General features: G+C 36.4%; 1 protein-coding gene and 2 long non-coding RNA genes across 3 annotated transcripts; 1 reads left to right on the top strand and 2 right to left on the bottom strand.

The window, feature by feature from the left end:
• The first annotated feature begins 3,041 nt into the window (after nt 1-3,041).
• Nucleotides 3,042-4,443, top strand: LOC307154559. The gene is made up of 3 exons (XR_013820377.1): nt 3,042-3,247; nt 3,959-4,041; nt 4,369-4,443. It is a non-coding gene; the product is annotated as an uncharacterized lncRNA (long non-coding RNA).
• A 3,193-nt stretch (nt 4,444-7,636) lies between these two features.
• On the bottom strand, nt 7,637-8,098 carry LOC307154555. The gene is made up of 3 exons (XR_013820374.1): nt 8,025-8,098; nt 7,884-7,950; nt 7,637-7,737 (listed from the first exon to the last, which is right to left on the bottom strand). It is a non-coding gene; the product is annotated as an uncharacterized lncRNA (long non-coding RNA).
• Nucleotides 8,099-11,869: 3,771 nt separating this feature from the next.
• LOC307148866 (B-cell receptor CD22-like) lies at nt 11,870-14,754 on the bottom strand (the record flags this gene model as incomplete). Its single annotated transcript, XM_079854771.1, has 5 exons — nt 11,870-11,970; nt 12,054-12,296; nt 12,378-12,632; nt 14,143-14,391; nt 14,490-14,754. 5 exons carry the CDS (start codon nt 14,752-14,754, stop codon nt 11,870-11,872), a joined length of 1,113 nt encoding a protein of 370 aa, XP_079710897.1.
• Between the last annotated feature and the right edge of the window lie 319 nt (nt 14,755-15,073).

Below are 15,073 nucleotides of genomic sequence, written 5' to 3'. Positions count from 1 at the left end.
TACAAATGCGCCCTAAAGTTACTTTCTGTCTTTTTTTCAGTCAAGAACTACATATATGACCCACATATATATTTCAACTACATATATGACCCACTTTCAATAAAGATCAATGTTCCCATGGGTATTTTGAGCTATTTTTAAACATTCTCAGTGGTCTTTAAATTATGATTATGCCGTTTTTAGCCAAAATCACAAAACCTGTGCCATTTTCTGGGACTTCGCTTCAGCAGAGCGGCAGTAGCTCATTAGCAATTCGCCTCTGCGTTGTGGGCGGAGCCGTTGGCACGGAGACTGTGCTTGCAAACAGGCGGGATCGTTGAACTAGCTCCCGACAGAAAAAAAAACAACTTACCGGTAAAGACACAGGCTGTCCAGTTGATGGTGTCTTGATGGAAGGCACTGCATCCGGCTTCAAAAATAATTTACTGACGAAGCCCATTTTTTTTCTCCTGCCAGTTGGTGAAACAGTTTTCTGTGAAGTGCTGACCGCAAACCGATGTGTGGTTTTTAACATTGCCGTGACCAAGGAACGTAATCCATTCATCTCTCACAGCAACATGTTTTGGTAAAGCATGAAAGCTAATACCAATATCTCTCCTCTTAGCATTGCAACCCGCTACCGCACATAGGTGTTGATACGCCATCGTCTTCTCTACTCCTCAGAACCTGAGCGGGCGGGGCGGAGGGGAGTATGAGCTTGTGGCCCCGTCCAGTGGAGTTACTACGTCACAACTCCAGTCTATTTTAGCCAGCATTTTAGCGTCTGCTACTGATTCACAGCCATTTGAATGCAGAAATACTCAGAAATACAACTTCGAGCTTATTTTTCTCAAGATATGTCCTCTAACATCAGAAAAATGCCACAAGAACATGTTAACCACTAGAAAAACATGATTTTCATCGGAGTGGGTCTTTAACTCTTTTGATCGAGTAGCCTATTAAATAAACTTTTTTTACATAGTTTTTCATATACACAGTCTTATGAAACTTATATTGTTTGAAAATATTGATTAAAATATTGATATAAAACAGATATGTTTCTAATTCTGCGTATCTGAATTTTTGTGTAGGCTAGTCCACTGGTAGTGTATAGGAATTTACTTTAATTCTATTTTACTCTTTCCCCGCCATTGACTGAATTTTCCAGCTCTCCATGTTTTCACTGTTATACGGTAGGGGGCGCTATGACACATCTTCTAGTACAGAATCTCCGGAACAAAACACAGGAGAAGAAGAAGCTGAAACAAGTGATAGAAGATTGCTCACTCAAATGTAAAATAATGTGATCATCAAACATTAAACAGCTTGTAAATCAAAACTGCTTAATATTACCAAATGAAATGAAGCGTAACCCATGAAGAGAAAATGACTGTGAAGCTTTGTTGGTGTTGGACTCGATCTACTCCATCTGTGTTTGATCACGTTTCTGAACCTGATCAAGGCGTCTTTGACAAAAATGAGATTTTCTCATCTTTTTCGTTAAAAATGTTGCCTTTATTTATGAAACTTACCAACATTCAAGTGTTGATAAAAAAGGATGCATGAAGCTAATAAAATGTTTTTAAAATTAAAGTACATTTAAAGGTATTTTTCAAGTATAAAAAATAACATTTGAACATAGTAGTATAGGCCTACTGCAAGTGCAAAAATGATATATAAATAGTAAACTATACCTGTATAATGTTAAGTTCACTTAAAGGAAATGTGTAGTATAAAACTACTAAACTAGTAGTTTACTGAGAGTATACTTTAAAGTTGCTACAAGTATTAAAATACTTGTCCATAAGTACCATAAATTCACTTGCAGTACAAATGAGAGACGTAATTATGAACTAGTTGCGCACTTAAAGTTTACTACTGTTACACTTATAGTACACTTAAACATATACTTTTATATTGTAAAAGTGGGCCAATTTAGTCCCAAGCGGTATTAAAATAGTACACTTACAAGTTTACTACAAGTACATATTGACATTAATATACTTACTACATAATACTTAAATACTTAAAAATATACTTGAACATTACTTAAGTATACATCATAAAATTAACTTTAAGTATACTTCTTTTCGTAAGGGTACTCCTAACAATCATAATATTATCTTCTTTGCATTATATTTAATGTCAAAGTCTGAGCCACATTGTGTCAAACAAGTATGACTTGTTTAGAGCCAGAGTTCGACCAACTTCAACCTTGAAGAAACTCTGTATCCTGTGTGTGTGTGTGTGCTAGTATTCCTTTTACACTGCAGTATTGGCACCCTAGGGAAACGAAATAACTTGTTCTCTACAAACTGCATGGCGCCTCGAAACGCAGTCCTGTGACCCAGGAGAGTCACTGACTCAGGGTCCTGGTGTCAGCTGTATAACCAGTGGAGATGTGCTTTATCAGTCCATGCGTGGATATTTTCTAAATGTATCTCTTTCTTAGCCAATCAGAATCATTCTTCCTGAAATAATGACGTTGATTCATGATTGTGTGAGAGTATTATTGGTGTGAAAATGGGAATGTACGGCAGAACGGCCTACAAACTCCTTGCCGAGTATTGAAGCTGATTCTGCTGATGAAACTGCAAACTTTCTTCAGGAAAACTTTCATCAATTGACTGCACTTCTGACTCCTGGGGCCTCATTTATAAAACTGTGCGTAGGATCCTTACTAAAAGTGTACGTGCGCCTGAAAGCCAAAAATGACGTACGCAAAAAAATATTCAGACTTATAAAACCGTTCGTACACCAGAACCTGCGCAGAATTCACTTTATAAATCCCAGTCAGCGGAAGATTGTGCGCACATGCTCTCCACCCTGAAATAACCATATATGGAGCTTACAACGCCTAGTTTTACTATGCATATCCTCATCTGCATATCATTTGCATATGATTATTCATCCACGTGATAACGTTTAACGGTACAAGACACACACTGTAAAAAGGTTTTCAAGCAGTATTTCATCCAATTAATAATTTGTCTTTCAATTCAGTTTACCATTATTTGTTTTATTTTTCAAATAATATTTTTTTCGTTCAAAACATAGTTAAATATAAATATTTTTCATTAAGAGCTCAAATAAGAAATATTTGTTTCGACGAATGTACAATTTCAAGGTTACACACAGGATTGCGCTTGGGCATTAAACACAAATCTTCTCGACGACCAGTCGGCAGACCGATGTAACCGCTCTTCTACGTTCCGTGGATCACTTTGCTGCTCCAGAGAGAATCAGATTTCATCGCGGATAAACTGAAGTAAGTGAAACAAACAACCATTTAAATGTGCTGCTGTATATTTAGTAGCCTGTACAAGACATGTTGCTCTGCCGAATTTATCTGGTAGATATCGTTATGTAACTTACATTAGTTTAAAAATGTGTTAGCTAGCTTAGTTTACACTATAGGCAAGTTAACGTTAATGTGTCGACGTTAATCAATACCTGACCGATTGCAAAAGGGAACATATACGTTTACCCCTGGCTTATTTTGATTTTACAATGGTAATTAACGTGAACGTTTAATCATTGAACATAACGTTATTTCGATGCAGCACGTTCTCTGGTTAAAACCGTAGAAACCTGATCAACAACTAAGGAGCTAACGTTAACTTACATGTAAAAGGACTGGCGTTCACTTGTGATTAATGGTAACGTTAACTAACACTTATGACTGTCGACACTCACAATGGTCATTTATTTATGGATTGTATGCTTTTTATTTATGGAAGTATTGCTGCATTGGCGCCAATCGGTTGATGTCAGTTGGTTTTCAAAAAAGTGTAGCAGCTAGTACTAGCCAGAGGACACTGGGGGGGGGCAGACATTTTTTCGTGGCGTTAGTAATAGGATTGACACACTATTGAATCATATATTGTAATGATTATTATATCAACTGATAACATATATTGTGCTAAAGATTGTTGACCATAATGTACCCTCATGCCAAATTTGTACTATCTTGATGCAGGATACTGACACCGCTACAAAGAGCACTTAAATATCTCATCCTTTATGGGAGAAACAGTGGAGGACCTCATCAAAGATTTCCTGGTAAGGCCAGATTACTTTAGAGATGTGAAAACGCTAGATATGGCTGTCCACTTCAAAATTAGCCATCAGACTATGTTCAGATATATGTCTGAAAACAGCCTGAAGGCTAATTTCAAATATAGAAACAATTACTTTCAGCTAAAATCAGAGTCCCATGTGCTGGAAAGTTTGTGCAACTTATATTTATGTCAACAACAAATTGGAGTAAATTTTATAATTAGTTAGAAGTATTAGTATTATGTGAACTAATTTGGGGGGAAATCCAAGTTGTATTGATTCCTTATTCTTTTTTTCTTTTTCTTTTCTCCTTCCTAAATTCTTTTCCAGGTGTTGGAGAAGGAAGAGGCTGAAAAAACTCTTCAGCAGAAACCATGGAAATCTTTGTCATCAGAGATGCACAAGCACAAGCTGTACCCACAAACATTGGAATCATATACTTGAGGGTCAAGAGGTTCTGAGGGACTTGCCATCTGTCGCAAATGTTGAAAATCTGACACGAAATTGTGTATGTGTGGAAGTAATGTATATAATAATTCAATAAATATCGATTTAATGAAAATTATGTGTCTTTTTTATTTGATTTTGGACAAGATTAATTAATGTTCCTTAATGGGAAATATGTTTTATTGGATCCATATCTTTTTGTTTGTTTAAAATAAATAATTTCTATTAACTTGTATTTTTAAAAATGAGAAATAATTGTGTTATTAAATCAATATCTATTTAATTGGAGAAAACAAATAATTTCTAATACATATTTATTAAATGAGAATTTTTGTTTTGATTAAATCTATATATTTTTGTTTAGATCAAAAATAGAATTTAAATTAATTGATTTTTTTCAACAAGAAAAATATGCTTTGTGCCAAGTGTTATAAAATAGTTTTCATTGACATAGAAAATATTGGTAAGGGCAAGTTATTTATTTTTCATTGGCTCAAGTTATAAAATATAGATGTGAACCATTACCCTAAAATTTTTTAATTGGATGAATGAAAATACTTTTTCAGTGCATTACATTAATAAAAATCATGTACTTGCCTATCCTTGTCTTGTTTTTGAATACATAAATAAATAGTGTAAAATACATTTCATCTTTTCCACATGGCTGAATAGTATTTTTAATTGATTTATATTTTTAATGGAAACAGATAGGCCTTGGGCATTATTTGCACAAAACTATTTTCTCAGACAATCTTGTATTATCATGATAAGCACTTATCTCTGTGGTTAAAACATTAAAACACAGCACGCCACAGGAAAAGTGTTCAAAAACATCCACAACAAATATTTATATTGATTGAATTTGAATATAAAAAATGTTGTAGCTTCTCAGTAATGATTTCATGTTTAAGTGTTCTCCATTAATTTGAATGGCATATTTAATCTAAATGTTTATATCAGAAGTAAAACATAGTTTAAATCATTATTTTATTTATTTAAACTGTTATTTGCGTCAGTTTCACTAAACGGCTCAACGCGCTCGCTGGCGCGGACATTTAAGAACGGATGGATATTTGCTTCAAGTGACAGGCTTGGTGAGTGAAATTATATTTGTATTATCTTGTATTTATTTAGATTTTCTGTCTAAAAGTGAACAAAAAGCCCATTCATTAAAAAAAAAAAGAGTAAATTCAAAGTATTTGCAGCTGGTTAAGAATGCTGATAATGATAATTCAGGTTGATGCAATTTGATTTATTGGGTGATGTAATAGGATAATTTAGAAGTTTTTCATTTTAAATAGTTATTGCTATTTGGGCCAGTTGGTGTCGCCAAAACACATACTCTTCTAAAAGAGTGCGTACGCACGGTCAAGAGCATCCTTACTGTGCGCACTTATTTACGCCAAGTTTATTTTTTATAAATCCCGATATGTGCGTGGAAAAATACGTTTATACATCAGGCCTCTGGTCTTCATTCATCATATCTGGTCCTGGTCTTAAACTGTAAATTCCTCTCCTTCAACAAGACAACAATAGGATTAAAACTAACGAAAAATGATGATATTTTCTTTGTTGAAGAATGAAGATGAATGTTAGTGATTTACAGGTGAGGCTCATCGAGGTTGATGTCAGACGCAGGAGATGTGACCTCTGGTGGCAGTTTGAGGGATTGTTAGGCATGGGCGATTACAAACTTTTTTATTTTGATCCGATACCAATACTTTTTCTTACAGTTTTAACAATGCCAGTTAGAGTCCTGCACGACGGGTGAACTGCAAATTTTGCTCAAACGGGTGAAAAATATCCAACCGTGTCGGATACGGGTGCGGGTCGGGTCGGACACGGGTCTAAACACGGGTTTAAAACAATCACATTCAAACGTAAAAATATATGCATATTTTTAGGAACACATCTACAAAAATATGCCTGTATTTCAAGTTGATAAAATAATAAAATCCACATCAGTTTATTTGTGCCGACGCGCCACGCCCTCCCAGGATCTATAACGTTACCTAGGCTTGCAGTCATTGAGATGGATGTTGAGGAGTTGAAGAAAATAATAACTAGTGGAGATTGTAAAGTTGTCGACAATACGTCATAAAAAATCAAATCCACTATGTGGGAAAAATTTGGAGTTACCTGAAGAAAGTATTGTGAAAGGCTTATTTGCTGCATGCATTTTCGTGTTGGATAGCCGCAAATGTGGAACTTCATCGCAGAGGAAGCACGCAGAAACTGTGGTAACAAAGCAGTTCTATCGAACAGTATTTTTTAAATTTAACACTGTTAAGTATGTGTGGTGTGCAGGGCGTGTTTGAGCCCAAAATGATCAGATGTAGGCTAGACGAAATTGCGTGGCATATAGTGTTGTCTGTTCGATTGGTAAAATGTTAAGGCTACTCAGTTTTGTGGTAACGTTTGCCATGTTCTTCATATACCGGCCTTTTGACAGCTTCGGCTGAAGTTGTCCTTGTGTTAATTGTCGTGTAATAACTTCTGTATGACCTGGCAATAAACATTTTTGTAATTGTGTCTATAATGTGATTGGCTAAACTGATTTTATTTCCGGTGCGGGTCGGGTATCGGTTCTGTTTTAAGCGGGTCGGGTGCGGTGCGGATTTTAATTAGTGCTGCTGGCGGAAAACGGGTCGGATGCGGTTTGAAGCACTGCGGGTACGGGCGGGTGCGGATTTACAAAATCGGACCCGTGCAGGACTCTGATGCCAGTGTCAAAACCAGTTATTTCTTAAATTGGTATGTGATTTTTCAAAATTATTTTTAGAAAAAATAATTAATTACACTTAAAGGCATATCACACCAACAAACTCCAGCTAAATGTCAGGGGTGTTTTGGAGCAAACATGAAAAAAGTATTGAAAACAAATAAAAGTGATGCAGAAACCCATGTTTTGTCATTAACAATTTTAATATTGATATTTTTTAATGGAATCAATGAAAGAAGTAATCTTAAGAACTTTAAGATTCTTAAAGTGAAGACACACTCAGAATCTCAACAACGGTGATGATAAAAGTGCAGTGCATGATGGGAGCATTCAATCAAAACTCATCAATATCTCAACTTCTCAATATACCATTTAATTCCACTGTTACATCATGTTTCTTAAACTATACAGAAATTAATCTCTTGTGACTCATCACTGATGACCCCTGTCAATCATCAGTGGCTCCGCCCACAGAGCTCAGGATTGGTTCATTTGTGCTCCGCCTCTCACTGCAGAATCTTCCTGTTGATCTGAACAAACAATAAGATGAAGAAAGACTGACTGAAGTTCAACAACAACATTATAAACCCTTTCACAAGATACATAAAACAATCACACTAATCTGAAGAGAGTTTTATTGATAACATTGAGAAGAGCTGCAGGTTCTGACACTTACTGATGGATTCTCATGTTTAGAAAAGCTCTGAGGATCAAGAGTCTTCAGGATGTCTGCGATCAACGGTCTGTGTGAAAGAGAGCGAGAGATCGGTCATGTGATCATCTGTGATGGAGTATCTGACTTTGACGTCTCCCTTACTGTGAGTGTGTCGTACAGGTCAGAGGTCGTGGACTTGAGCTCAAGAGCTGTATATGTGTCTTCATTGGGATCAGAGATCTACAGGAGAGACAGAAGGTCTTACATCACAAAACATCACAATCACATTAATAAATATACATTTTTAAAAACATGATCAATGATAAACTTTGGAACATACACAATTTTATGAAAAAATTATCAAAAAAGTTCCCTGACAATGTTCAAAGTAAAGGGCTTTTTCATATGTTCGTGATTTTAACAGTAAAAAAATGTAAAAAAGCAAAGGAAAAGACATGTTAATTGCTTAACAGAGATACCCTTACTATATACAGTGAAAAACTGCAATAGCTCTCACGGGACATTTCATGTAATTTTACAGTAAAATACTGTTAATTGTATGGATTTTGGAAGTACACTGTAAAAAAAAAAAAACCTTACCGTTGCATTTACCGTACCTTACCGTAAAAAATACAGTAGCAATTGTTATGTTTTACATCATTGAACAAAAATTTACGGTAAAAAAACCGGCAACTGTGGTTGCTAGTACTTTACCATAAAAAATATGGTAGAAATATTTGTGTTTTACAACATTGTACTAAAGTTTACGGTAAAAAACTGGCAGATGGATGCAGGTGCTTTACAGTAAAAAATACGACAGTAATATTTTAGGTTTTATGGCATGGTAAAAAAAAAAAAAAAGCCAACTGTGGTTGCCTGTAATTTAAAAATATTGTATTACAAACCAATTTGTCATAAAAGTTATTATTGAGAATTAGCAAAAGTTTAGAAGTTGACGTTTTATAGAAAATAATAAAGTTTGGAGAAAGTTTGGAGACCATTATGGAGATCAGTGTTTGCTTTAGTTGAGCTCTTGACCCTTGACTTTCTAACGTCAGATTTACTCTGACTGCTTTAACTGTGTTTATAAAACACATTCGTTATGACATGAAAATCAGATGGCTATTTATTGATGGTGACATAATCGTCATGTAGTGGCCAGATCTCATAAAGAGCCTTATCTTTCATTATGTTTATTACTAATATATTTCTTGTTCTTGAGTGTAATAGTTCTGTGTCACTACCACATGTGAGCCAGCAGTGACAAAGAAGTAATCTTAAGAACTTTAAAAACACATGGTGTATAATAAAGGTTTTGATCTACTGTATAGTGTAGACCAACACAGAGATCAAGAATCAGCGTATGAATCTCAACAACGGTGACAATCAACAAAATAATCAGATAAAACTCTGAACATCACAAAACAAGCTACAAAAAAGTTGCAACAAAAACAACAGCAAAAATAAAAGCAGATATAATAATAAAAGAAAATACTAAGGCAATTCAGCATAATTTATTCATGCTACAATGCATGCTGGGAGATATTGATGAGTTTTGATTGAATGCTCCCATCATACACTGCACTTTTATCATCACCATTGTTGAGATTCTCAGTGTGTCTGAAAGATACAGAAGTTCAAACCTTTATTGTGCACAAGGTTTTAAAGTTCTTCAGATTATCACGACACTGTAGGATTGAGTGTGAAACAAACACAAATGAATCTTCCAGGTGAATTGTTCAAACATCATTTCTCACAGAACTGAACATTCCAGACACCAAATCACCAACCCCAGAGCCATAAAAGAAGGCTCCAGCCAGCCAGTCTCCGCTGACCAACGAAAACCCCCAGCTAAGAACTTTATGGCCATGCAAGCTTCAAAGAAGATGAGCCCAACTAAAGGAAGAACTGGTCAATGTGAGATAGCTTGGAAAAGAATGATTGGCTCAGAGATAGCACAATTCAGCCCGATCAAGATAACAGCAGAAGCTGCTCGAGCCCACAACATTCCAGACCCCCTCCACCTTAAGGACCTCTGAAGGAACATACCAGAATTCTCTTCTCTTCAAACCAGGGAACTGCGATTTTACCCATAACTATACATAAAATCATTCAAGAACAATTTTCAATGGACTTATAAATCAAGCATCATGCAACGACATGATTCTATATTGTTTCTACAATAAATGTGTCTAATATGCTTAGATGCCATACAATTCATGTAATTGTTATAACTGTTAGATGTGTGAATGAAAGTGTGTTGTGTTTCATATCAATATGATCGTATGCTCATGATTCAAAAGATGGCTTGATTGAAATGTGTAAAATGTTCGTATTCTTATAATAGTAATAATATCTAAACTGTAGCCTCTGTTCTCTCTGCTAGTAAGGAGATCCCAGATAACGCATGATTTATGTCTTTGCAAACAAAGCCAGTGTCTAATTGGTCCGATCTCTTCAGGAGGGGGGACAAACTTTGAGTTTAAAAATCTTAGACAGAAACAAAGCTCTCTCTCTCTCTGCTCTCGCTCTCTCAGACTAGGAACCATGTAAACGCGCAGACGAAATAACCCAAATCAAGATCCGAAGAACATGGGTTAAACAGCTTCATTCAAGCCATCATCTACTCCTCTCAATTTCCTTTCTTTTCTTAGTTTCCTTTCTTTTCCGTTGTGAGTCTCGGTTCTAAGTTAAGTTTTGCGACAAGATTTCGAGCCACGTTTCTTCTGCAAAGCCAGCTTCAGACAAAGACTTTCAATTCATCCGCCAGCACAACACGTGACTGGAACGCCGCAGACCCAGGCACAAGGAGACCACAGCCAACGAACGAACCCGGGGAAACCCCCTTTTACGCAACGAAGGGAATTCCCAAAAAGGAACGCAAAGACAAGCAAGTACCTCCAGACTAAAAGCTGCACTGGTGTATTGATATAAATTTAATAACCTGTCTAAGAAACGATAGAAGGGTTAAATTAATGATTGATGGTTCGTTCCAGGTCATGTCTTATGAGTGCACTATAGAAACTTGGGATTACATCATCTCACTCTTAAAACTTAATCTTTCCTTACTCTTTTTCTTTCTGCAACGCGTATGAATGTGTATGTGTGTGTGTGTGTTTGTGTTAGATATTAGTTTTATGAGTTAGAATAATCAATAAAGTCTTGTTTGTATTTTAAAGAGAAATATTACTTGTGTTATTGTGCTTACAAATTTAATGTCTTAAATTTCTGATCTAAGTTACCTTGCTAACTATATAGTGTTTCACTATAGTTCGGATATTTATATCCGTTGCAGAGTTGATAGTTACAGCCAGTTCAAATGAACCGCGAACGAGTCATTTGCTCGGTTGTAATAAGCGACTCTTTTGAATTCCCTATAAATTAATTAATAATTCCTTTGAGCTAAATTGTAATCACTACAAATTACAAATATCTTACAACACTGATGGATCACATGCTGTAGAATCAATAATAATCAATCATACAGTCAATAATATAAAATTATTACTAGAACATTTTTCCATTCAACTGAAGCGATAAGGTGTTCAGAAGTGTGAGCGTTTGCTGCGGTAACGAAAAATGGCGAGATGAGATGATTACTGAATAAATATTTTACTCCATGTTTCATGTAAGTTAAAGCTATATAAAATAAACAAAATAAAATAACATGAATTTCTTCAAAGTTTGGTCTTGATGTGGATTTTATAGTTTCTGCAGTTTTTCGCACTTTCTCTTAATTTGAGCATATATCTGAAACTAATTGAAGCCACAACACAGAGATTAGACCATGTGTTTTGACCAGATAAAATATAAATCAATGAGATTTACCTGTTTCACTGTACGATCTTCAGATTTAACACTCCTTCGTTTCTTTCTGTTATATTGAAAGACATTAGCAGCATATGGATTTATTTTAAAGATTACTAATAATTAAAAACACAAATTAGCCATTTCCTACATTAGACCAAAAGTGAATTTATACAATCACTGCAGTTTTTTTATTAAGCTCACATTATAGACAGTATGAAGATGATGATGAAGATGATGATGAATAATCCTCCAGATGCCGCTGTGATCACAATCACATTCCTACCAGCAACATGATGAACTGAAAGAGGAAGATCATCATGATTAACTCTCCAAACTGATGAATGATGTGAAGATACAGGAGTGTGTTAATAAAAGCTTCACCTGTGACAGTTACAGCGTCTGATCTCTGAGATCCATGTTGATTGTGAGCCTGACAGTAGAAGCGTCCACTCTGTAGTGCACTGAAACTCTGTCCAGATCCAACAGCTGAGGGTTCATTCTCCTTAAACCAGCTGAAGTTCAGAGCAGGAGGGTTTGAGTCACTGATGCAGTTCAGAGTCACTGAATCTCCCTCCACTATTACACCAGATCCACTCATCAACACTGAGACGTTTCTGGGAGGATCTAAAGACACAAATAAAAATTCATAACAAATACTTATGAATTTTAAGTTTTTTAACAATGTGCAGATGATTATTAACTCACACATGACGTTTAAAGTCACAGTATCAGAGTATTTCTCTCCATGTTTATAGATGGACTTGCACTTGTATCCTCCACTGTCATCAGAGCTGATCTTTGAGATGTTGAAGATTCTTCCAGATCCTACAATCGTTCCTCCTTTAATCCAGCTGATTTCTGCAGGAGGGTTTGAGTCACTGATGCAGTTCAGAGTCACTGAATCTCCCTCCACTATTACACCAGATGGACTGATGGACACTGAGACACTCCTGGGTGGGTCTAAAACAGACAAAAATGAAAGTTCAATGAATATGATGATGGCTGAGGTGTCTGAGCACCAGGTCCCTGTGTTCACACAACTGATCTCACGAGTGGGCCAAGAAGAGGGCGGCCTCCACGACCTTCGTAAATATGCGGGGTGACAGGGAGGACTTTGTACTGGTATGCCCGTCCCTCGAACTCAAAGAGTATAACGGTCTGTGTCGAGGGAGAATTGAGACATTAAAGTACATGTCCTTCAGGCCGATCGCTGCGAACCAATCTTAGGGACGAACACATTCTGCACTAGCATTTTGAACGGAAGCTTGTGAAGGGCCCGATTCAAAACACGCACATCCAAGATTTGACTTAACCCACCACTCTTCTTGGGAACAATGAAGTAGGAGCTGTTAAACCCTGACCTCACAATCTCGCAATCTCCGCATGCAGAACAAGGGGCCTATACGTTCGCCACTGTACTGAATCGCATAGCCAAATCTGAACATCCCAGTGAGCCAGCGTGACGGGCGCTAACCAGGCTCCCAGCGACCGAACCAGCAGGACCAATGGGACCACAGACGTACCCGTGGAGGACAGAGACCCGTCCCGGAGTAGGACAGTGCAACATGCAGTGCAACACTTACCTGGCTCCACAGAGTTTGGCTGGGGTGAGTGAGAAAGCATACGGCTTGATAACTGAGACACTGCTTATGATTTATGGGGATTGAAAAAGGTGGTTGTGTACACACACTGCCGACACATTTATGTTCAAACACTATGTAAAAGTTAATTTTGCATAATAGGTGCCCTTTAAAAACCTTGTTAAAAATCCAAAATACTTCAGAGCACAGACTTAAGTTTGGTATCTTTTTAAAGGGAACACTTCACAGATTATTGTAGAAATATTTTTAAGTTTTATATTTTATATAAAATAAATAAACTAAAACTTCAAGAAAATTAAAGCTAAATATCTGAACAAATTCTGTGACAAATTGTAGGTTGATATAAAAAAAATAAAAAAATAATTCAGTACGATTTTTTGAGCGCAGTACCAAACTTTTCCACTAGATGACACCCAGACTCCTCTGGTGACCATATAAGGACTCTTCGATTTCCATATATGGATTGAGTGATCTTAACTACAGTCTGAACACTTTCAAATGCTATATAGTTGGTCAAGATTACTTTAGGTTTTGACTAAGATATTATTGTTATAAATGTATAATGGCAAGTGTCCCACGGGTGTCGGGGAGGGGCAGTCTTAAAAATAGTGGTTAAAACATTTTTATAAATCATAAATTCAGAAATGTATTCTTTGTAATGTGTGAAAGTATTGATATTAAAAGTTTTTTTTTTAATAAACTTTTTTTATATATATATATATATATATATACATATATATATATATATATAGTGTGTGATTTTTGGGGAATTGAATACAATTAGGATCAGTTTGACCTGGACCACACAGACTGTAACCAGAAATCTAAAGTGCATGAGGGTTAAAGAGAGAAAGTCAATCTGCACTCACACATGACATTGAGCTGAACAGCAGGAGAGATGTGAGTGTGTCCGTCTACAGCACAGCTATATCTGCCTGAATCCTCTCTTCTGACTGACTGCAGCAGGAGTTCATTGTTTCTGTCTCTTCTCTCAGTTAATGGCTGTGAGTTTCTGTACCAGATGAATGTTGCTCTGTCAGTCAGAGCGCAGCTGCTTTTACATCTCAGAGTGACTGAATCTCCCTCTGTCACTCTCTCAGGAGACTCCACCTGAAGATCTGAACACAACACACACATTATATCTAGTGCTGCTGTCATACACTGATTATTATTCAACATAATGCACAGAAGAAGAGATAAACCTCATCAAAGTCACCTGTGACAGTAAGAGTCACTCCTGGAGCAGCAATCCATTTATTATTAGCTTTATTAGTGTTGAATCTGCAGTAGTACACGTCTTCATCCTTCAGTGTCACATGACTCAGTCTGACGGTGCAGTTCTGCTGTTTATCTCCCAGATACTGAAGCCTCTGTCTGTATTCAGGGTCATTAGACAGATCTCGAGGCTCTACACTTTTTTTGGTCCAGAACACTTTCTTGATCTGATATCCAGTAGAAGGGTATGTATAAGAGCAGCTCATTGTCACTGTTGAGTCCTTTAGTGCACAGATGTGTGAAGGACTGTAACTCACACTCCAAACAACACTAGAAACCCCTGAAACACAGAATTCATCAAACTGTAAATGTTGTTTTATCTGTTATATTGGGCCATGAAAACATGACAATACTTTATTACTATATGAAAACAGCGACTCATTACAGGAAATATAAGATAAATGTGAATAAATAATCTCAGTGTGAATTACTTTAAAGGGACACTAGGTAACTTTTTAACCTTAACTGAACAGCTTCGGAGTCAGTGGAATGGTTATATTACTTATTTCGGGTTGAATGGTGGTG

This window comes from Squalius cephalus (genome assembly GCF_949319135.1).
Source record: "Squalius cephalus genome assembly, chromosome: 2".
NCBI classification, from domain to species: domain Eukaryota; kingdom Metazoa; phylum Chordata; class Actinopteri; order Cypriniformes; family Leuciscidae; genus Squalius; species Squalius cephalus.
The sequence above is the reverse complement of the archived record's forward strand: the minus strand, read 5'-3'. Positions and strand labels throughout refer to the sequence as shown.